This window comes from Doryrhamphus excisus, chromosome 9, assembly GCF_030265055.1.
Source record: "Doryrhamphus excisus isolate RoL2022-K1 chromosome 9, RoL_Dexc_1.0, whole genome shotgun sequence".
NCBI lineage: Eukaryota > Metazoa > Chordata > Actinopteri > Syngnathiformes > Syngnathidae > Doryrhamphus > Doryrhamphus excisus.
In genome coordinates, this window is record NC_080474.1 from 1,875,490 (window position 1) to 1,895,969 (window position 20,480).

Below are 20,480 nucleotides of genomic sequence, written 5' to 3' on the forward strand. Positions count from 1 at the left end.
CGGCACCAGAATGATGAACATTAGGAGAACTTACATCACTGGACTGGGTGTTCATGGTGCGAGCCAGCACAAAGCTCATGGCGTCGGGGAGGAGAGCGTTGGTGTGATGCATCTTCCTGTAGCCCGCCATCGTCTGAGCGGCCGAGGCCTGCTTGGCGTGGACCAGGCTCATCATGTCCACCGGCGAGTGATACTTCAGCTTGGCTTTGTGGTAGTCCTTCTTGTAGTTCTTGTCGCTCTGCAGCTTGGCCACCTCCATGTAGTGAACCAGCAGAGGGTCGTCCTGCAGGCTGCGGAAGCCCACGTGGTGCCCCCTTGCCTTCTCGTGTGCCAGTTTGTACTTGTACTGTCATATTCAGAGAACAAGCAAGTTCATAGCAAGATGTTCTTGCAGTGAGTGAACATCTCGATGCAGTTTTCCGACTCACATTACTAGCGATAGTTGTCCCTGACTTGGCAGCCACAATTGGAATGGCGTCCGCTTTCAGGTTGTAGCCCTTGTTGGCCATCTCCATCACACCGGATTTGTAAAGTTTCTGGAAAAAAAATCGACATTTCATGAAAAATGCACAGAAACAAAAAATGAGTAGCGCCTAACTCTCATAATTACAAACCTTCTTGGCGACATATTTTCTAAAAACTCACGAAAAATCTAGCAACTTTTTCTGGCATTGTTGGAGAAGTTTTCTGGTATTTGGGGACTTAAAAGTGAAAGCACATATTGTTCTCCCGTTTCTTTTTTCACAGAGGAGCTGCGGGTGCTGCCCCAGAACAGTCACAAGGGATCAGTGCAGTCATGATGTCATGTAGCGACTTCTAGGACAGCCAATACCTACTTTTCTCACTGAAGAGTTGGCATGAGTAGCCTGAACGCCTCACTGCGGCTACACAGTGCAGAGAGCAGGAAGGAGATAGAGCAGGGGTGGGCAAACTACACCCCGGGTGGCCACATGCGGCCCACCAAGCGTTTGAATCTGGCCCGCCAGTTACTTTCGGAGTATTTCAACTTTTAATATGATGTCTTATTCATTCATTCATTCATTTTCTACCGCTTTTTCCTCACGAGGGTCGCGGGGGGTGCTGGAGCCTATCCCAGCTGTCTTCGGGCGAGAGGCGGGGTACACCCTGGACTGGTCGCCAGCCAATCACAGGGCACATATAGACAAACAACCATTCACACTCACACTCACACCTCATACCAATTTGGAGTGGCCAATTAACCTAGCATGTTTTTGGAATGTGGGAGGAAACCGGAGTACCCGGAGAAAACCCACGCATGCACGGGGAGAACATGCAAACTCCACACAGAGATGGCCGAGGGCGGGGACCGAACCCTGGTCTCCTAGCTGTGAGGTCTGCGCACTAACCACCAGACCGCCGTGCCGCCATGATGTCTTATTCAGTAAAAAAAAATGTTTAAATGTAAAATTCAATTTGGTAGTTTGATGTGGTCTGATGTTTAAGGTGCTCCTGAAAAAAGGGAAATGAGAACATTTAGCTGATGGTATTACACTTTTACAAATAAAATTAGACTGATAATTCAAGGCAGACTGTTAGAATTATAAGCGTAAAATAGTGTGTGTGTGTGTGTGTGTGAAATATATATTCTGGCCCCCCGCACAATTTTGTTAACTTTTCCGACCCAGGATTACGTATCAAATGAATGAACCAGTTAATCGTGTTAAATATTCCAAGTTAATTACATTTAGTTTCTAAGGGGGTAGAGGGGTACATGGCTTAAGGTATGAAGTTACGCGACTGTGAAACGTTTGTGAACCACTACCATGGAACACATCGCCAATTCCTGACATTCTTGACAACTTCAGGAGTTTATTTACATCGCTCATGGTGATGGCGTTGGCCTTGGCCAGGACAATCTCAGGAGCATCTGGCATGACGTGGACTGTCAGTTTGTCCTTCTCCCAAGCGGCAGTGTAAGCTTTCTGTGGATGAAGACCAACAAACCAGATGAGCACTGGAGCTGTGTACTTTTACTTTTACTTTTCATTCTTCCGCACCTTATTCATGATCTGGTTGTTGGCGGTCGCCAGAGCAATGTCCATGGAGTCCATCAGCTTGCTGTACTTGAAGGTGGACGGATGAGTGCGGTACTTGTTCTCGCTGAGAATCTCACTGCCAACCTTTGCGGTTTCCACTGCAAGCGAGCCAATCGGGACCCAGCCCATGCCTCTGACGTAGTTGTTCCATTCGGACTTGTAATCGCACTAGCGAGAAAGACCTCATCAGCGAACAGACAAAACCACAAGGATGGGAAGGGGACGAGCTTAGAACCGACTTACATCACTGGACTGGGTGTTCATGGTGCGAGCCAGCACAAAGCTCATGGCGTCGGGGAGGAGAGCGTTGGTGTGATGCATCTTCCTGTAGCCCGCCATCGTCTGAGCGGCCGAGGCCTGCTTGGCGTGGACCAGGCTCATCATGTCCACCGGCGAGTGATACTTCAGCTTGGCTTTGTGGTAGTCCTTCTTGTAGTTCTTGTCGCTCTGCAGCTTGGCCACCTCCATGTAGTGGACCAGCAGAGGGTCGTCCTGCAGGCTGCGGAAGCCCACGTGGTGACCCCTCTCCTTCTCAAATTCTTTCCTGTATTGCACCTACAAAAAAAGGCGAGTGTGATGGTTCTGTACTGTGGTGGTTCTTAGGGTTCCAGTAGCTTAGAATCAGAATCAGAATCAGAAAAGGTTTATTGCCATGTATGATCAAACACATACTAGGAATTTGTTTTGGTGTAGTAGGTGCATACACATCTATTAAAAAAGAATGAGAATACAAAATATGAAATACAAAATTGCTGGCATTACTCACATTGCTGGCAATATGTCTGCCTTGCTTGGCATGCAGGATGGGAATGGCGTCAGGCTTCAGGTCGTAACCTTTGGCAATATCTTCCAGCCATTTTTGCCTGTATTGACTCTGCAGCAAAAACATGTTTAAAGTTAATTTTCTTCTACTGACATTTCAGTCCAATCAAAATCCAGAAAGGTTTTGTCATCTAACCTCACTGAGCGTCTGAGCATTAAATTTAGCCTGGATGAACTCTGGACTGTCAGCTGGCAGGTGGTAGGTGTGCATGAACTTCTCACCGGAAGCTTTGTATGCAGCCTGCGGAGAGAAGAGCAAGCATGAAAGTTGAATCTCCGCAAATGCTAACGCACGGCAAGTGTAGGCGGGGTACGTTGTCCAGCTGCTTGGAGTTGGCCAGAGCCAAAGTCATGTTCATGCTGTCTGTGGTGCTGGTGAACTTCAGAGTGCTGGGATGCTGACGGTAGCCCCTTTCTTCCAGGGCGGCTTTGGCAGCTTTGGCTTTCTCAACATCCAGAGAGCCGATAGGAACCCACCCTGCTCCTCTGTAGATGTTGGTGTAATCAGATTTGTATACATTCTGTGGAGAAATATGGAAGATTTGTTTAAAATACAGCATACAGTATCTGCTTTAGTATATTACTATATTAACTGCTGATACGCTGGTGAAAAGCGAGAGCACATACGTCACTCTGAATCTCCATCATGCCCCTACAGAGCTGCAGCTGCATGTTGTCAGGAAGAAGCATGTAGTTGTGAGGGATCTTCCTGTAGCCCGTCATCGTCTGAGCGGCCGAGGCCTGCTTGGCATGGACCAGGCTCATCATGTCCACCGGCGAGTGATACTTCAGCTTGACCTTGTGGTAGTCCTTCTTGTAGTTCTTGTCGCTCTGCAGCTTGGCCACCTCCATGTAGTGGACCAGCAGAGGGTCGTCCTGCAGGCTGCGGAAGCCCACGTGGTGACCCTTGGCCTTCTCGTGTGCCAGTTTGTACTTGTACTGGAAAGGGAAGAAAGCTTGGTAGCAAAGGTTGGCAGCGTTCAGGCCACGGGTGTACAAAAGGCGGCGTGGGGACCATTTGCAGCCCGCAGCTGTTTTATTAATTGGCTTGCGGCACATTGTAAACATATTATTTAACAAGAAAACTTGAAAAAAATGAAAAAAATCAGCAGTAATTTTAAAAGAATAAAGTCAAAATATTTAGAGAAAAAAGGTGAAATATTAGGATGAAAAAGCACAAGTTTAAATATTAAGGACATTATTTTTATATTATAATTATGATGATTATGATTATATTGCTATTGTTATTACTATGATTATTATTATAATTATTATCATTATTGTTCTTATTATGATTGTTATGATTATCACAAAAGTCCTCATATTTTCAGAAAACATAAATATTATGAGAAAACAAAACAATGAATAAAAATTAGGTTGTGAAAAAGAAAAGTCAAAATATTAGAAAAAATATTATAACCAAATAAAAATTAGCTGAGAATAAATTCATAATATTACAAGGAAAAATTATTTTACTTTCAATAGCATGGATGTACTAAAGGAAAAATATGTTGTGTTTTTTTAATTAAAAAAAAAGTTGTGATCTTATGAGAAACAAAACAAAGAAAATTAAGTTGGGAAAAAACTACTAATATTAACTCACATTGCTGGCAATGTCTCTGGAGGTCTTTGCAGCGACGATGGGAATGGCATCCTCCTTCATGTGATGCCCTTTGAGCAGATCTCGGCGGTGAGCGTAGGTGTAGTAATTCTGAAGCAAACATCGGATGGTGTCAGATACACGGAAACACAACAGAGGACACGCTAAAGGAACCCGTGGCCAACCTGGCTGATGTTCGCAGCGTTGTATCTGGCTTGCATCAGTTCAGGAGCATCAGCGGGAAGGTGATAGGTGTGCATGACCTTCTCGCCACTGGCCTTGTAGTCTTTCTGCAGAATCACAGAGAGCGTTTAAAGTCTAAAATGCTCTACAAAGAAAGATTCATCTGAAGGCTTTTGGAAGGAGCTTCTCACCATATTAAGAATCTTGGTGTTGGCCTTGGCGAGCTCCATGTTCATGGAGTCGGTGACGCTGGTGAATTTCAAGGTGTCAGGGTGTTGTCGGTACTTCTTCTCATCCAGGGCCGCTGCTGCCGCCTTGGCCTTCTCCACCTCCAAGGAGCCGATAGGAACCCAGCCGATTCCTTTGACCGAGCTCTCATAATCTTGTTTATATTGGTACTAGAAACAACGAAGCAAATGTGATGTAAAATCTTCAGCTCAGTCCTCAGGACTCCCACAAAGTAAGAACTCACGTCGCTGGCGTTGTAGTTCATAGTACGAGCCAGATCCAGGTTCATGGCGTCCGGCAGGAGGCAGTAATTGTGGTGGTGCTGCTTGTAGCCGGTGAAGGTCTGCACCTTCGACGCGTGCTTGGCGTGGGCCACGCTCATCATGTCCACCGGAGAGTGGAACTTCAGCTTGACCTTGTGGTAGTCCTGCTTGTAGTTCTTGTCGCTCTGCAGCTTGGCCACCTCCATGTAGTGGACCAGCAGAGGGTCGTCCTGCAGGCTGCGGAAGCCCACGTGGTGACCCTTGGCCTTCTCGTACGCCTTCTTGTACTGGACCTGAAGGCAGCATGACCATGTAGTGTTTTGTTAATTAGTCATGTGAAGATGATGGGTTCAGGGGCAGTAGAAGCTTACATCGCTGGCAGCGTGTCGGGCGGCTTTGGCAGCGACAATGGGGATAGCGTCAGGCTGCAGGTCGTAACCTTTGGCAATGATGTCCTGCCAGGCGTACTTGTAGCAGTTCTGGAATAATAAACACGATTAATTTGTAAGGGATCGTCATAAATAAATACGCCTGCCTGTGGAGATAATTACGTTGCTGATGTTGTAGGCGTTACACTTGGCCTGGAGGAACTCTGGGATGTCAGCGGGCAGGGAATACTTCTGATGGATCTCCTCCAGACCTTGCTTGTAGAAGAGCTGTAAAGACAGCAAGATGCCAATAAGGGCAACGGCACAAAAAGAGCTGAAGATGGCGGATGACTCACATCGCTCCTCTGGAGCTGGCTGACTTTGGCCTGCATCATGACGGGGTGGTCGTCGATGGATGTGAAGGGGATGGTGTCGGGATGCGTTCGGTATTTTTTCTGCACACCATAAAGACGTATGTGAAGAAAGCTTTCGCTCACGGTGAAGGTCTTTGATCGAATGAATGTTTGAAGGAACCTCATTCAGGATTTGTCCGGCGTTTTTGGCTTTTTCCACGTCTAAGGAGCCAAAAGGCACCCACGGGCTTCCCTTGGTGTAGTTGTTGTAGTCCGACTTGTACTCGTTCTGCATTACAGAGAAACACACACATGACCTGTGACCCTTTACTGTAGAACAAGAGGTGTCCCGACGCCTTTTCTACCGAGGGCCACACACTGAAAAATGAAAGGATGAAGGGCCGGCAGCATAATAGCATAATAGCATTATAACACGGGAAAACAAGTTAATATGAGTAAGCTAACAATGCACTCATTGGGACACAGCCTCTAAAAAAGCCCTGATATCCATGCTGTCATCCTGCATTAACACGTACACTAATGATATTTTGATTATTTAAAACACGACCAAAACTTCTTCCCTTATGCTAGTTCTGTCAACAACAGCATTATAGATACAGCGACAACACAATGTCCACTCTCCTTGGGGATGGCTGTGTCTTCCAGCACATATCCTGGTAAGACAGTCCTCAGGATGGCAAACCAGCACCTTGTTGAGTCTTTCTAGTGAAACTGAGAGCTAGGTATCCACGCTTCCGTCTGTGAATGGCGCTGTGACTGGCGTTTAGCGTCGTATTAGTGCGCCAGATAAAAATAGTTTTTCATGTTGGTTGCTATAATAATAATAATAATAATAATATCGGCGTAGCTTGGTTAATATACAGGTCACTTATGTCAATGAAACAATGTTTCCACAACTTCCAACCAATTTTGTGTAATTGTGAGTGATTTTGAGGTCCGATTATTTTCTAGTTGGCATTTTTGTGATGCAAATGTATTATGCTTTTGAGAAGCCAAACTCTTTACTCAGCACCGAAATCCCCCAGTCCAATCGCAACTATCACTTTAATATTTTGTTGTTATTTTTGTAAAATTAAAATTATTCTTTCATTCATTCATTTTCTACCGCTTTTCCTCACAAGGGTCGCGGGGGGGTGCTGGAGCCTATCCCAGCTGTCTTTGGGCGAGAGGCGGGGTACACCCTGGACTGGTCGCCAGCCAATCACAGGGCACATATAGACAAACAACCATTCACACTCACATTCATACCTATGGACAATTTGGAGTCGCCAATTAACCTAGCATGTTTTTGGAATGTGGGAGGAAACCGGAGTACCCGGAGAAAACCCACGCATGCACGGGGAGAACATGCAAACTCCACACAGAGATGGCCAAGAGTGGAATTGAATCCTGGTCTCCTAGCTGTGAGGTCTGCGCGCTAACCACTAGACCGCCGTGCCGCCCTAAAGCTGATTTAATAAAATAAAAAAACAACTGTGGCCCCCTGCTATTAAAAAAAAACAAAACAAAACGCAGATGAATTATCAACAAAATGGCTGTTGACTCACGTCACTCTGGATGATGTTGGCTTTCTTGGCCAGATCCAGCAGCACGGTGTCGTGCGGAAGGAAGAAGTTGGTGTTGATGCTCCTGTAGCCGGCCATGCTGGCGATGGCCTGCGACTTCTTAGCCTGAGTGACGGACATCATGTCCAGTGGCGTGTGGTACTTGGTCTTGATCTTCTCATATTCTTTTTTGTATTCTCGCTGTGAAGATATGCACAACACTCAGATATATACATGACCTCTGGCTGTGAAAGAATGAATTAAAAGTACAGGTGGTCCTCTTTGAACGACGTTCCGCGGTTACAAGCGTTCATTTGGATATAGGTTGTGACTTAAATCGACTTAAATCCCAGTCAAGGAACGTATTAAGTCCTCCTGAGGACCACCTGTATAGGCTGCTGTTTATTTACATCACTCTGGATTTTGGCCACATGAACCGAGTGCAAGATTTTGGGATCGTCGTTGATGCTGAGCGCTCCGACCATCTGACCCTTGTTCTTCTCATATTCTTTCTTGTATTTCACCTTGGAAGCAAACAGAAGAGGCTTCAAGATCGGAACCCTGATGAACGTGAACATGAAAGGTGTGGCGGCACACGTACGTCACTGGCGATGTTGGTGTGAGCACGGGCAGCGAGGATCGAGATCGCGTCACCTTTGACCTCAAACTTCTTGGCTTTAGCCCGCTCCCAGTCGTACCTGTAGCAGCTCTGCAAGGGCGAGATCGCGCCATCAATCATGAAAGTTCATGTTTATTTACACGTGCATGATGCCGTAACTTACGTCACTGATGTTGAAGGCGTTCACTCTGGACTGGACAAAGAAGGGATAGTCCGGAGGAAGACTGTTCTTGAATTTGGTCTCCTCGTATTGTGCCTTGTAGTTGAGCTGCAAAGACAATTCGCTCTTAAGTCTCGAGTATCTCACTGTGGTCAATGTCCTTCAAGACCAAACTGAAATATCAAAGTATGCTAAGAACTGCAGTTTGGACACCCTCTGATCTCAGACAGTGCAGATAAACTCCTATTCTGGACGCATGTTTCGTATTATTAGTTAAAAAAATACACAAAATGTATGTATTTTTAACCTAAATTCATCATTTTCAAGCATAGAAATGACTAAATGAACTAAACTACAAATACAGTCATCTCTAGTTTATTGTGGGTCTTCTTTGTGGGGCATAGAAAACCTGTTTAAAACCTTCTAAATAACATTTTTTACCATGATTAGAGCCCTTTACACATGAGATAACACCCCTATAGTATCCAATATAGTAGACATGATAGGAGAACATCTTGAACTCTTGGTTCTTGTTGCTATAAATGTGCGTTTCATGTCCAGAAGGCTCTAAAAAAATAATAAATAAATTAATAATAATAATAATAATAATAATAATAAGATAGTTATCTAGATATCTAGATGTCAGATTAGAAATAGTATTAATAATCGAAGTAGAGCTCATTTCCTGCCACAGGATGGTAGCAGTGTGTAAAAAGCCCCTAACTGAAGGGGGGGGGGGCCTGCCTCTCTCAAATCAGCGGGTCTATTCTGGGCCTGCTGAACACCCATCGCTATATTTACTACAGAGAGACGGCTCTCCGGTTTCCATGGCCACAAGGAGACAGCTGGGCTTCCAGCATGATCTGGCACATTTTAAACAATGATCTGCACATCTGAAGAATGTAGATGCGGCTCTTCACTTCATATCCCTGACGCGGGGGGGGGGTGTTGGGGGGGTGGACAGCCATGACGTACGTCACTCAGCTGTTTGGCGTTGATGGCCGCTTGAACCAGCACCGGCGAGTCGGTCACTTGAGTGAATTTCACTTTGTCCGGATGTTGCCGGTAAACTTTCTGCAAAACACAGAAAGGAACGTTGATGTCAAGTCTTCCCAGAGAAGGAGCGCCGTGTTTCCATGGCAAAGACGTTGGCTCACGTCGTTGCACTGCTGCAGCTTCTTGGTGGCTTCGTACTCGGGCGTGATGGTTTGAGGGAAGAAGCATCTGGTTTTCAGGTCCTCGTAGTCGGCTTTGTAGAGTTGCTGCGAGAGAAAAAGGATGGAGTGTGAGATATTTGGGTTGAGTCCTTCATGGTGGGTGGGAGTGTGTGTGGGGGGGGTATCCACTCTGAATGACCTCTTTCTTCATTTCCTCCACTTGTTGGCAGTGAAGCATGTAGACATCCTCATAGCTGCCGAGGTAGTGACCCTTCACCTCGTTGTCGTACTTCTCTTTATAGCGCGCCTACAGAAACGCCGATTAGTTCCAGACAACAACAAAAAAAACATGTCAGCACATCGGTTTTCCTTTCTTACGTCAGTGAACTGTTTGAGCACGGAGTCCATCTGGAATTTGGGCGTGTCACAGTAGTTGATGCTGAAGCCTCGGGACTTCTCGTAGTTGTCCTTGTAGACTTTCTGCAAAGACGACAAAAGGCCAACGTTCACGTCAGGCGATCGATCACACCGGTAAATATCGTCCCTAGCCACAAATTGTAATTTTGTAGCTTTATCAAAAATATATTCCTAAGTTATGCTGTTGAATGGTTGGCCTATTATTAGTCATAAATATGCATATCTAAGCAAATTTTCAAGCATAAACTGGCTAAATGAACTAAAATAATGAACTAAAATACAAATATAAGGCATTCAGAAGACATGATGCTATGTATACTATACTATATTTATATATTATACTCTATATACTATACTACTATACATTACTTACATTATTATTATTTATTTAAATTATTTAAATTATTTGGGCAATTTACTGTTCACGCTGCACTTTACATTATGTTGTTCATATTTGGTGTCTATTCTATCTATTTATTCTCCACATTATTATTATTATTATTATTATTATTTACTATTACTTATCTTCTTTTGTGTCTGTTATTATATGGGAGCCAGGCAACGACATTTCGTTGGCAATTTCACTACTGTGTTTTTGTGCAATGACAATAAAGGGAGTCTATATATCTATCTATCTATATTTATACATTATATTATGTATGCTATGTATATCTATACCTGCAACAACAGGCTTTTATTGCAGCTTTGAACGATCTCACTCCCTGACACCTTAAGGGTTGCGCTGGACAACGAGTCGACAGCCCAAGGCTTTTACCTCATTGGCTGGCGCTGCTCGACTTAATTCCCAATCAGTGGCGATGTCTAGAATGTACTGTACTACGTTCTTCGTGGACACCTACGTCACTGAGGATGGTGCCGGCGTATCGGAGCTGCCTGAGCAGAGGATTCTCCGTGGCCGGCAGCGTGTTGTAGTCCGACTGGGCTTTTGTCTTCTCGTACTCCTTCTTGTACTTCACCTGGAGATACAAACATGGAGATTGACGCGGACAAAAACAACAAAAGCTTGTTGTCCAATAAAAGCTGATCTCCTCCGGTGTCGATGCTTACCTCACTGGCGGCGGTCTGAGCCTTCCTGTGGGTGTCGTACACGGGCGTCTCTGTTTGCATGAAGTAGATGTTGTCTTTGCTGTCCTCGTAGTGTTGCGTGTATTTTCTCTGAAAGGAAAACACGTTTGCGGTTGAAGGGACACAACGACAGCGGTGTCTCGCGTGTGCTCGACGACTGCCTCACATTGCTCAGGTTCTCCATGGCCACCCTGGCTATGGCCACGTCGAAGTAGGGCGTCTCGCACCATTGACCCTTCACGTTCTTATTGTACTCCTCCTTGTATTTGAGCTGAGGGGAAAAACATGAAAAAAAGTAGTGAATTTGGCCATCGAACTTAAAAGTCTCAGTCTCTGAGAAATGTCAATGACAGATGGGTGTTATTTCATGATGATGATGATGTGTTTGTTGATTCAATCTGGGAATGTCTGGAGCGCCGGCGTTCCTATTGTTGGCCTCTGAGATCAGGGAACAGCTGGCCGGTTATTCCTAGTAACTTGGTCGCTTGGTCTCAAAGGACTAAGAAAGCCTTTCTGCTGAGTTGCATTAGTGTTGGGCGGACATGATGCGGAGTCATTCATTTGAGTTTGATCACAGACATATATTATGCACAGTGGTTGCTCGGTTTATGTTGAAAATATAAGCAAAAAAAAAAAAAAAAACAACAACTAACAATTGTTAGGAATGGAATATTTTCCACACCATTCTAGATTGGTACTGCAACATGTATGTACACTACCGCTCAAAAGTTTGGGATCACTTGGAAATGTTTTTGTCCAGTCTGAGATATGGCGTCCAGCATCCCGAAGTCGCCGCTTCACTGTTGATACTGACACTGGTGTTTGACGGCTACTATTTAGTACAGCTGCCAGGTGACGACCCGTGAGGCGTCTTTGTCTAAAACTACACACTCTCAGATATTTATCTTCTTGCACAGTTGTGCAGCGTTTTTCTGTCCTTGTTAGACCCAGTTTGTGCTGCTCTCTGAAGGGAGTAGTGGTAAGAAATTTTAGGTTTAATCTATTAGCCTTATAAAAGGATGAACTTGGATTAGCAGCCATACCAGGAGATTGATGCAGAGGACTGACAGTTGTTGATAGTAGGCCTCTATGCAAAAATGGACATCCTTCTTTCAAAATCATCTGATTAATTGTAATTGTTTGTGAAATGGATAAAAATGTGTTTTTCTTTGGAAAACAAAGAAATTTGCAAGTGATCCCAAACTTTTGAGCGGTAGTGTATGGTCTCATCTACAATGGAGACATTCACCGAGAACTTTCACTTGGAACAAAGGCACCCTGCTCTTTCCATTACTCTTTTTAATCCTGGCTGAGATGCTCAGCCCCCCAGCCAAGGATTGGTTGAAACCAGATCAAATCAATACATTGAGAGGAGACAAAGCAGGCTGTGTTGATGGAGTACCTTTGCTAGTATGGGAGATAAGCTTACATAAGTGTCTGTGTACATTATGTGTATGTTTACTTGCGCCAACAAGATCATAAATCATCATGAGATTTAGTCAATGATAAACGTGCTTAAAGATGTCCTTACGTCACTGCGCTGATCGTTGGCTCTCTTAGCCAGCTCCACCTCAGGAGGGTCGGGCAAGGAGGTGTACTTGGTCTTGCGCTCATTGTGACCTTTCTTGTATTGAACCTGAAGGGGGCACACGGTAGACGCGGATACGTGAACATGAGAGCCCGGAAGAACACCCTCACTGCTGCCGAGGTGGACTTACATCACTGAGCACTTCCTGAGCCTTGACCACTCGACGTAACTCTGGGCTGTCGCTGTACGGACAGAACATGGTCTTCTCCTCGTCCCAGTCCTCCGTGTAGAGTTTCTGAACAAGAAGGACCCCACGTCATTTCATCCCACACAAGTGGACATTGTGCTTCGTTTTAATAGCCTGGAAGAGGCGCTCACTTTGCTGTAGTTGGCGGCATTCTTCACTGCTAAGACCAGCTCGGGTGCATCCGGGGGAAGCAGGTACCGGTCCTTGGTCTCGTCCCACTTCTGCCTGTACAGGACCTAACAGCGAGGAAACCCAGAGTGAAACAACGTCACTTTTCATATCTTTGCAACGAGTTTGCTCACCTTGCTAATGAGGTCAGACACTTGCTTGACGTGGGCAATTTCCCGCGCCTCCCCGTCGTACATGCTGGTGGTCTTGGACTTATTGCCCTCCATGCGGTATTTAATCTGAGGAGAACGGGTGCAACTTCAATTTCAAATCACTTTATTGTCCACTCACAAAAAAATGAAATACATGTACTATGTAGATATGTAAAGAGGTTGTATACTGTATGTGATATACGTAGGTGATTAATAACACTTATATTAATATTAATATCAGCTTTGCTCTTTTTTTCCATCGTTTTTTCCAATATTTCAACTTTCTTCTTAAATAATTTTCATACATTTTCCTTTCATAACATTATGATGTTGTTTTCATAATATTTACTAACTTTTCCTCTCCTAACTGTACCACTTTTTATTTTTGTTTGTCCTAGTAAATGTATTTTTTCTTTAATATGTCCACTCTTAGCTATCAAAATGACATTTTTTCTCCATCATATTATTCTTATTATTATTCTTCGTTTATTCTCATAAAAGTGCAACTTTTTTTGTTAGATTTTTCTCTTAATATTTTGACATTATTCTCACAAAATAACATCATTTTTTTCTGCTGTTTGCTGTTGCTTTCTTTTTAATTTTTCAACCATTTCAACTTTCTTCTACTAAATTTTCCTTTTGAAACGATGACGTTTTTTCAATTAATTAATTTTAACTTTATTCAGGTAACATTATAACTTTTGCTACGACCTAATTTTCCTAATTTGTTGTTGTGTTTGCTTGCCATAATAATAATAATAAGACTTTTTTTAATATTTCAAGTCTATGCCACTAAAATTATGTTATTTTGTTCCACTTGATATTCAAATTGAAATTTATATATTGTTTTAATATTATATTTTTATTCTATTCCATTTTCTTTTTATTTTATCTTGTTAAATGATATTTTTAGAAAAAACAGCTGTGGGCCGCTCTTCCGACGCCCCTGATTTATAGTGGTTACAGTCCTGCGATCTATTTGTGGTGGTGGGTTGCAGGCAGGGAAAGGAGCAGCGTGCAGCGTGGGGGGGGGGGGGGGGGTAGCTATTTGCTCCCTGTCGCTAAATGAATTGAATGCATTTTCAATAAATATACTATTTGAATCCAATAAAGCGTTTGGCGTTACCTCGCTGAGCTGCTCTTGGGCCTTGCGGATGCGAATCATTTCAGGCGTCTCCGTGCTGATGGCAGGAGGATTCCCTCTGGACTTATCATACGCCTGACGATACTTGTTCTGTCGGGAAGACAGAGTATAGGACCGCATCGAATGTATGAAAGTCCTGAAATGAATTTTGTGAACCAGAAGAAGGACTTTAGAGTCTTACGTGGCTGAACTGCTCCATCATCTTCTGGCTATGGGCCAGGTAGGGAGTCATGAACTTGGAAGTGTCCACCTTGGCCCTTTTCACCACTTTCCTGGTGGGCAAGCCAGACTGGAGAGGGAAGAGAAGGAAAAGCATGAAGTCATATGATGATCAAATGACCCGTGAGCGTCCATCCCAGTGAAAGCAAACCATGAAAAGATCTTATGTACCTTCAGGACGGGTCCATTTCATCCTACCTTTGGTTTATTTGAGCTAGTACAATCTATGTCATGTGGATGCACTTGCCTTAGAGATAAGTGAGTAAAGATTCAATACCTGAATGATGGTACCTGGATGAGGCTTATGAAATAAACACATTGGATTGGATAGGACTCATGCATGTCAAAGAAGCATAATGTCTTCATTACATGACATTGGTTTGAGGGAAAAGCTGCCGCTGAATTAAATGCTGAATAATATCAGTATACAGTCGTCCCTTGCCACTTTGATGAGACAATAGCATCCAGGAAGTACGCTGTCAATGCTAACGTGTGAGTCTTATTTTCTATTGTGTCTACGATACTGGGTAATACAAGTGTAAAGGTGACTATAGGGCTGTTAGTTTGTGTCTACAGGGCTCTAATAAAAGGTAAAAAGTATATTTAGAAGGTCATAAACATAAACATAAAGTTTTGTCTATGTTTTAAATATGAAAATATTTGGTAATGGTTTAATTTCATTTGAACATGCATCCCATAATCAGTTCCCAGTTCCACATGTCCAAAAGGAGTAGGAAGAAGCAAAGCTTATTAAGTCCTACCCCTCCATCTGGTACTTTTACAATCAGTAGCTGTTACATTTGTTCACTTCCTGCTTTCCTAATATAATTTAGTTTTTTTTTTTAATATAATCTTTTAAATGTAATTTTTGTATTTGTATTTTTTGGTGATATGACCATACAATAATAATGGGTACATAATGGGGACCATAGTAACCGTCAATATAGTGATATGTATAGCACATCATGACTGGTTCAAGACTCTTCATCCTTGTATTTAGCAAACATCAACTGCTTGTATTGTTTCTTGAATTGGCTCATCGTTGTGCATTGTTTGAGGTCCTCTCCATTCCATTTGTATATTATTTATTAATTAATAAATAATAAGGAATTATTAATTAACTGTGATAAACAAGGGACGACTGTACAGAGCACATATGAGCAAAAAAAAGTGTAATCACATTTTTTGCCCCCTCCAAACGTTATGCACCAAAAATGTGGTGGCTTTTTCACTCAAGATGCTTCATTGCAGGAACTTGAATTTTTCTGGGTCTCAGGAGGTGAAAGCAACGTTAAAAAATGAAGTGAAAAGTGAATACAGCTGGAAGAATCTCGACCTTGTCACTATTGGGGCCTTTTCATTATCGGCAGCTACGTCCAACTGAATGAACAGGAATGTTAAAAAGGACAAAAACACTTCATGCAATGCCAGGTTATGCAACATGGAGCCACAGACCCGCCAAGCAACCGCTACTCCGTGTAAATGTTTGATGCTGAACTTGGTGCCAATTCCCCCAACCCACGTTTAACTGTGGAAAGGCCGAGACAAAAGACGATGCGCCTCAACAGAAGCGAAGCAGTCCGACAATCCTATCAACACATCCTATTTCAACGTGCACACGGATGACGAGGACGCATCTTTTGCACAGTCTGAGCAGCGGCCCGTCGGGAGGCGGTGCTTAATTACCTGGTGGCTGTGAGATTGCTGATGAGTGGCGGTCATCGTTGTCATCTGCTACACACATTACACACAATAAAAGACACTCTGGGCTTTCCAAACACGTCATGGGAGAAAGTGTGATGGCGTGGAGGCTGGTTTCTCCTCAGCTCTGGTGTCCTAACGTCGGTGCTACAACATTATTTTATTATCTTATTATAATAATTATAATATTAGAACTATGAATTATACAATATTTTATCTTTACTATGCAACTACAACGACATTTTTCCTAATACTATTACAAGATTATTCTTGTAAAATTGAGATTATTTTCTTTAATATTTTGACTTTATTTATTAGCTGTTTTTCATTTCTGCTGTTGCTTTTTTCTTTCTTGTAAATGTTTATGACTTAATTCTCAGAACAGGGTAACTTTTTTTGCAACCTAATTTTACAAAAATGACCACTTTATTTGTTGTTTTGTTTTTTCATAATATATTTTATTAAAACATCTTTAATATTTAAACGTTATGCTAATAAAATGTTATTTTTCCTGATAATATTACTAATTTAATGTAATGAATTTTTTAACATATATTTTGACTTTTGAAAAAAAAAATATATATATATATATTTTTTTTTTATTTTATTTTTTTTACTTTATTCTTGCATTACATTTACATTTACTTACATTTTCTTGATAAATTAGATTTTTAGAATTGGCCGCGGGCTAACAAAAAACAAAAAAAAACTGGCGTGTTTTGAATGGCATACGCACATAGAGACACAAGTATTTGATCTCTCTATAGGCCTTGAACGATTGACTGCAACGCAACAAAACGCCTCCACAAAGCTTGCATTGATGTTTTACATTAAAAACACCACAATTCCTCCTTTAAGGCTGAATTCCTGTGCACGCTATCTCTCGTCGTGACTGTCGATATAAAGTAGACGACCCACGACCGGGCCGGTCTAAATGACACCAGAACTGTGAAGAAAAAAGCACCTCCATCACTGTAGTCTTGGATTACCAATTGTATCAGGCCTCAATGTCGGAATCGGACAGACAGGGGAGAACCATGGGGCTTCCGTTGAGTCATAAATGACCAGAAAAAACGATCCAAAGCAAATGTCCACAATGTTGACGGTGATCAAAAAGCCATTTACAGCACTGAGGCTCATGTGGCAACCTTCGAGAGCTGCTTCTAAAACCAACTGGAATGATGAGTGAAAGCCATGTGGACATCACGATGCTTCTCCCCGTTCTTCAGATTGACAAAGAGGCCGTCTTCCAAAACCAAAGCATTGTTCTCCACAGTGCAGATGAAAGTGCTAGTGAAAGCAGAGTGTACTGATGGTCGCCGCCTCCCAAAGACGATTCACATCTTTGGATGCTAACTCGACAAAGATGCGAAATCGAGCACTGGATGGGATGATCGGTTCTACAGGAGACGAACACAAGTTTCCGTCCGCTCTCCTGCAGAAGCGATCAACACGTCAGATGCCAGGGCAACTTTAATCCTATTTCACCAGGAAATAAGAGATTAAAGTGTGGCCCTTCTGTTTTCACTCTTCCATTGGACACTGGAGCAGACATTCAAGCACAAAGGGGTCATCGGAACTCAGCCTAGTCAATATCAGCCTCGGAAACCCCACCCCCTCCGCAAGGTCTACGTCGGTTCTCATGAAAGGGACGATACGGATACTGATATCAGGTTGGACATCCATCATATTTATTCTTTTGTTGTTTAAAAACACCATTTTCACATATTTTATTTTTCATAGGAATTTCTCCTTGCTTGTATATAATCTGGATTATATTTATTTATATATTATATAATATATACATATGTATGGTGGTACCAGGGTTTGAAATAAATACATAAATGACTGTGATGGCTTGTATTTTTTTATACTACAATTTGAAATGTACTACTTTTAAAGTATCACCAATACTGGCCTGTATTTTTAGTCCGTATCGGATCGGAAAGGAAACCAGCGGTATCGCACATCACAGCTCGCCACGAGGCATGAGTCTGATACCGGTTGCAAGGTTTACCACAGTACGATGTAAAGTCCCGGTTCCTAAAATTGTCCGTTGTTAGCCGGCGTTAGCTGCCTCGTTAGCACTGTTGCGCTGTTGTCTATGGACATATTACTCAGGTCAAGGGTCACCAAAGGTGGAGGATAAGTGGAATAAAGCGTTTAGTCTCCACTGAACAAACCACCATTTAATAATGTCTCTGTTGCTAACAGCAGGAATATTCTGTGTCATATTTTATGGTTTAAAAATGACTACTTTTTTTCTCTTTTCAATAAAAGTATTCCAAAATAACTAATTTTAGGGCGTGAAACCGTGATATTTTTGCTCCAAGGTTATCATATCGTCATAACTTCATATCGGCCCATGCCTACTCGCCACGTGACACATTTGGCTAACATGTAGCATTTCGGGGGGAAGTATACTAATAAGTACAACTAATAGTAAAATTGTCTTAGTGTCGTTTATGCGGGACGTCATGCGCTGACGCTTGCAGTCGTAGCTCACAAGACGACTCATGTCAACTTTTATCGTTTAGGACGTCATCAGCTTCTCAAAGTTAGCCCTTCACGGACGTGCACCCTTCGGCCGCGCTCTGAAACCGAATCCTTCAGCGGACAGGGTTCTGTAAGTGCTGACCATTGGCGTCATTAGGCCTATTTTGGGGGGAGGGGGGGGCTGAAGCTTCCGTGAAATATTTTTAAGCCCCCCCCTAAATAATTTAATGTTAAAAAAAATGGGTAAGCCTCGTCCATTCTTAAAACCACAGTGACACCTCCGGTGCTGACCCCAAGCACCGTGCCACCGAACCTGTGACGACATCAGAACCCAAACAAAGCAAAGCTCACCTCGTCAATGATCTCCTCTTCTTCCTCCTCCTCCATCATTTCATCTTCATATTCCTCCTCCACCACCTCCTCCTCGTACTCCTCATACTCCGTCACAATGGTCGTCATCTTGGGACGATTCTAGAGGCTCTACACCAAGCAGAGAGGAACATTAGCAATGACAGCTCCCGGTGACGGATGCTGCAGTCTGGGAAAGCTCGGAATACCAGAGAAAGATTCCCGCAGCGTGTTCTGACAGTAAGCGCACCTCCCTGTCCATCCACAAAGGGTCTGGAGTTCTGTAGTCCCACTTTTTTTTGCCCTAAACGAAGCACGGAGAAGAAAATGAGTGAGGAAGAAGGTGAGTGCATCAATGAGCTTCGTACCTGGAACCCTCCCACCCCCGCCCCCCCACCCGCCTGTCACAACAGTGGGAAAGCAAGTGGGGGCTCCCGGGTTGACGGCTGGTGACAGCTGCCTCGCAAGGCCTCAGCTATTTCACATGTAAACCAATGCCGCCGCCCGATTGGTTGACTGGCTTTTGCTAACGGCGATGCAATGCCTTCTGAGGCTGCAGGTTAAATATAGGATGGCACGCTACCTGCCTTTTTTAGCGCTCTATTGCCCTCTCTTTGAAACAAAAGTGTGTTTTTTGAGAGAAAAACAGATGAAAGAAGCGGTGAGCCACAGGACACGAGATGCTCAGAGTAAACATCCAAAAGGTAGGCCTGATCAGGTCCTGCTTGAGGGTTGCGGTTCTTCAGTCACTCCTTTGGACGCCCCTCAGTCTGCCCGACAAGGTCCAAATGGGTGGGCTTGACGCAAAGCCATGCAAACCGGAGAAAAGATGGAAGAGCAGCTTTCCGCCCCAGTTTTGTGCTTACCGGTTGTTTTAGAGTTTAATGGTCTCCCAAGCCGCCAAAGCCTCCCCAGCTTCCCTCCAGAGAAACGCTGGGCGACAGCACACAGCTGCGGGTTCTACCCAGGTTATCATGTGGTCCGGGCAGCCAATCACAGGCCGGCGTTCTCGGGTTTCAACCTCTAAATATACCGAAGCGATCCCCTTTGGAAATGAGCACCTGTTGGGACGAATGCATCAGCAGCTCAGTCATGAAGGAGGACAGAAGACGCATTTCTGCAGGCACACGGCCCGGTTCTGCGTGTGGTGTTGACTTCTGGGTTTTAGAGGCTCGGTCAGAAGGTCTCTGGGTGGAGATGTTAGCAAAGTGGGAGGCCAAGCCATCAAGGTCACCCCTCAGTCGGGAAATAGGTCAGACTGAGGAAGCCCGATCCAAAGTACGTCACTTATTAGAATAAAACAGGGGTAACCGAAAAAAACTCATAATTTTACAAGAATAAACTTGGAAAATTATGGGGGAAAATAATTTTAGTAGCATAAAGTTTAAATGTTAAAAACAAAAACATATATATTTTTTAAGCTGTAATATTATGAGAAAAAAACAAGTAAAAATGTGAGGAAAAGTCAGTTGCATAAAATGTTCAATTATGGGCATAAGGTCATAATTACAAGCAGAAAATATACCATGCAATATATACAAGAATAAAGTTGAAAAATATAGATTATTTTGAAACAGTAGAAATAATTTTATGAGAATA

General features: G+C 43.3%; 1 protein-coding gene across 17 annotated transcripts in view; it reads right to left on the reverse strand.

Annotated features, from left to right (window-relative positions):
• Window positions 1–19,890, reverse strand: part of neb (nebulin) — a 59,075-nt gene extending 39,185 nt beyond the window's left edge. For 15 of the 17 annotated variants that reach the window (XM_058081807.1, XM_058081804.1, XM_058081800.1 and 12 more), the window contains exons 1-38: window positions 19,748–19,890; window positions 19,091–19,185; window positions 18,885–19,013; window positions 16,023–16,070; window positions 14,299–14,406; window positions 14,100–14,207; window positions 12,956–13,060; window positions 12,785–12,889; window positions 12,597–12,701; window positions 12,410–12,514; window positions 11,045–11,149; window positions 10,861–10,968; window positions 10,653–10,769; window positions 9,754–9,855; window positions 9,575–9,682; window positions 9,376–9,480; window positions 9,194–9,292; window positions 8,222–8,326; window positions 8,041–8,148; window positions 7,850–7,963; window positions 7,443–7,640; window positions 6,056–6,163; window positions 5,878–5,976; window positions 5,705–5,809; window positions 5,525–5,632; window positions 5,135–5,446; window positions 4,854–5,060; window positions 4,665–4,769; window positions 4,483–4,590; window positions 3,507–3,818; window positions 3,194–3,400; window positions 3,016–3,120; window positions 2,824–2,931; window positions 2,301–2,612; window positions 2,019–2,225; window positions 1,839–1,943; window positions 429–536; window positions 35–346 (exon numbers count right to left, since the gene is read on the reverse strand). In XM_058081807.1, coding sequence (XP_057937790.1) covers window positions 35–346; window positions 429–536; window positions 1,839–1,943; window positions 2,019–2,225; window positions 2,301–2,612; window positions 2,824–2,931; window positions 3,016–3,120; window positions 3,194–3,400; window positions 3,507–3,818; window positions 4,483–4,590; window positions 4,665–4,769; window positions 4,854–5,060; window positions 5,135–5,446; window positions 5,525–5,632; window positions 5,705–5,809; window positions 5,878–5,976; window positions 6,056–6,163; window positions 7,443–7,640; window positions 7,850–7,963; window positions 8,041–8,148; window positions 8,222–8,326; window positions 9,194–9,292; window positions 9,376–9,480; window positions 9,575–9,682; window positions 9,754–9,855; window positions 10,653–10,769; window positions 10,861–10,968; window positions 11,045–11,149; window positions 12,410–12,514; window positions 12,597–12,701; window positions 12,785–12,889; window positions 12,956–13,060; window positions 14,100–14,207; window positions 14,299–14,406; window positions 16,023–16,070; window positions 18,885–18,992 — 4,989 coding nt within the window. In that variant the 5' untranslated portion in view covers window positions 18,993–19,013; window positions 19,091–19,185; window positions 19,748–19,890. The remainder of the gene's footprint in view (window positions 1–34; window positions 347–428; window positions 537–1,838; window positions 1,944–2,018; window positions 2,226–2,300; window positions 2,613–2,823; window positions 2,932–3,015; window positions 3,121–3,193; window positions 3,401–3,506; window positions 3,819–4,482; window positions 4,591–4,664; window positions 4,770–4,853; window positions 5,061–5,134; window positions 5,447–5,524; window positions 5,633–5,704; window positions 5,810–5,877; window positions 5,977–6,055; window positions 6,164–7,442; window positions 7,641–7,849; window positions 7,964–8,040; window positions 8,149–8,221; window positions 8,327–9,193; window positions 9,293–9,375; window positions 9,481–9,574; window positions 9,683–9,753; window positions 9,856–10,652; window positions 10,770–10,860; window positions 10,969–11,044; window positions 11,150–12,409; window positions 12,515–12,596; window positions 12,702–12,784; window positions 12,890–12,955; window positions 13,061–14,099; window positions 14,208–14,298; window positions 14,407–16,022; window positions 16,071–18,884; window positions 19,014–19,090; window positions 19,186–19,747) is intronic. The other 2 variants (XM_058081797.1, XM_058081798.1) reach the window with 2 other exon arrangements.
• Window positions 19,891–20,480: the final 590 nt, after the last annotated feature.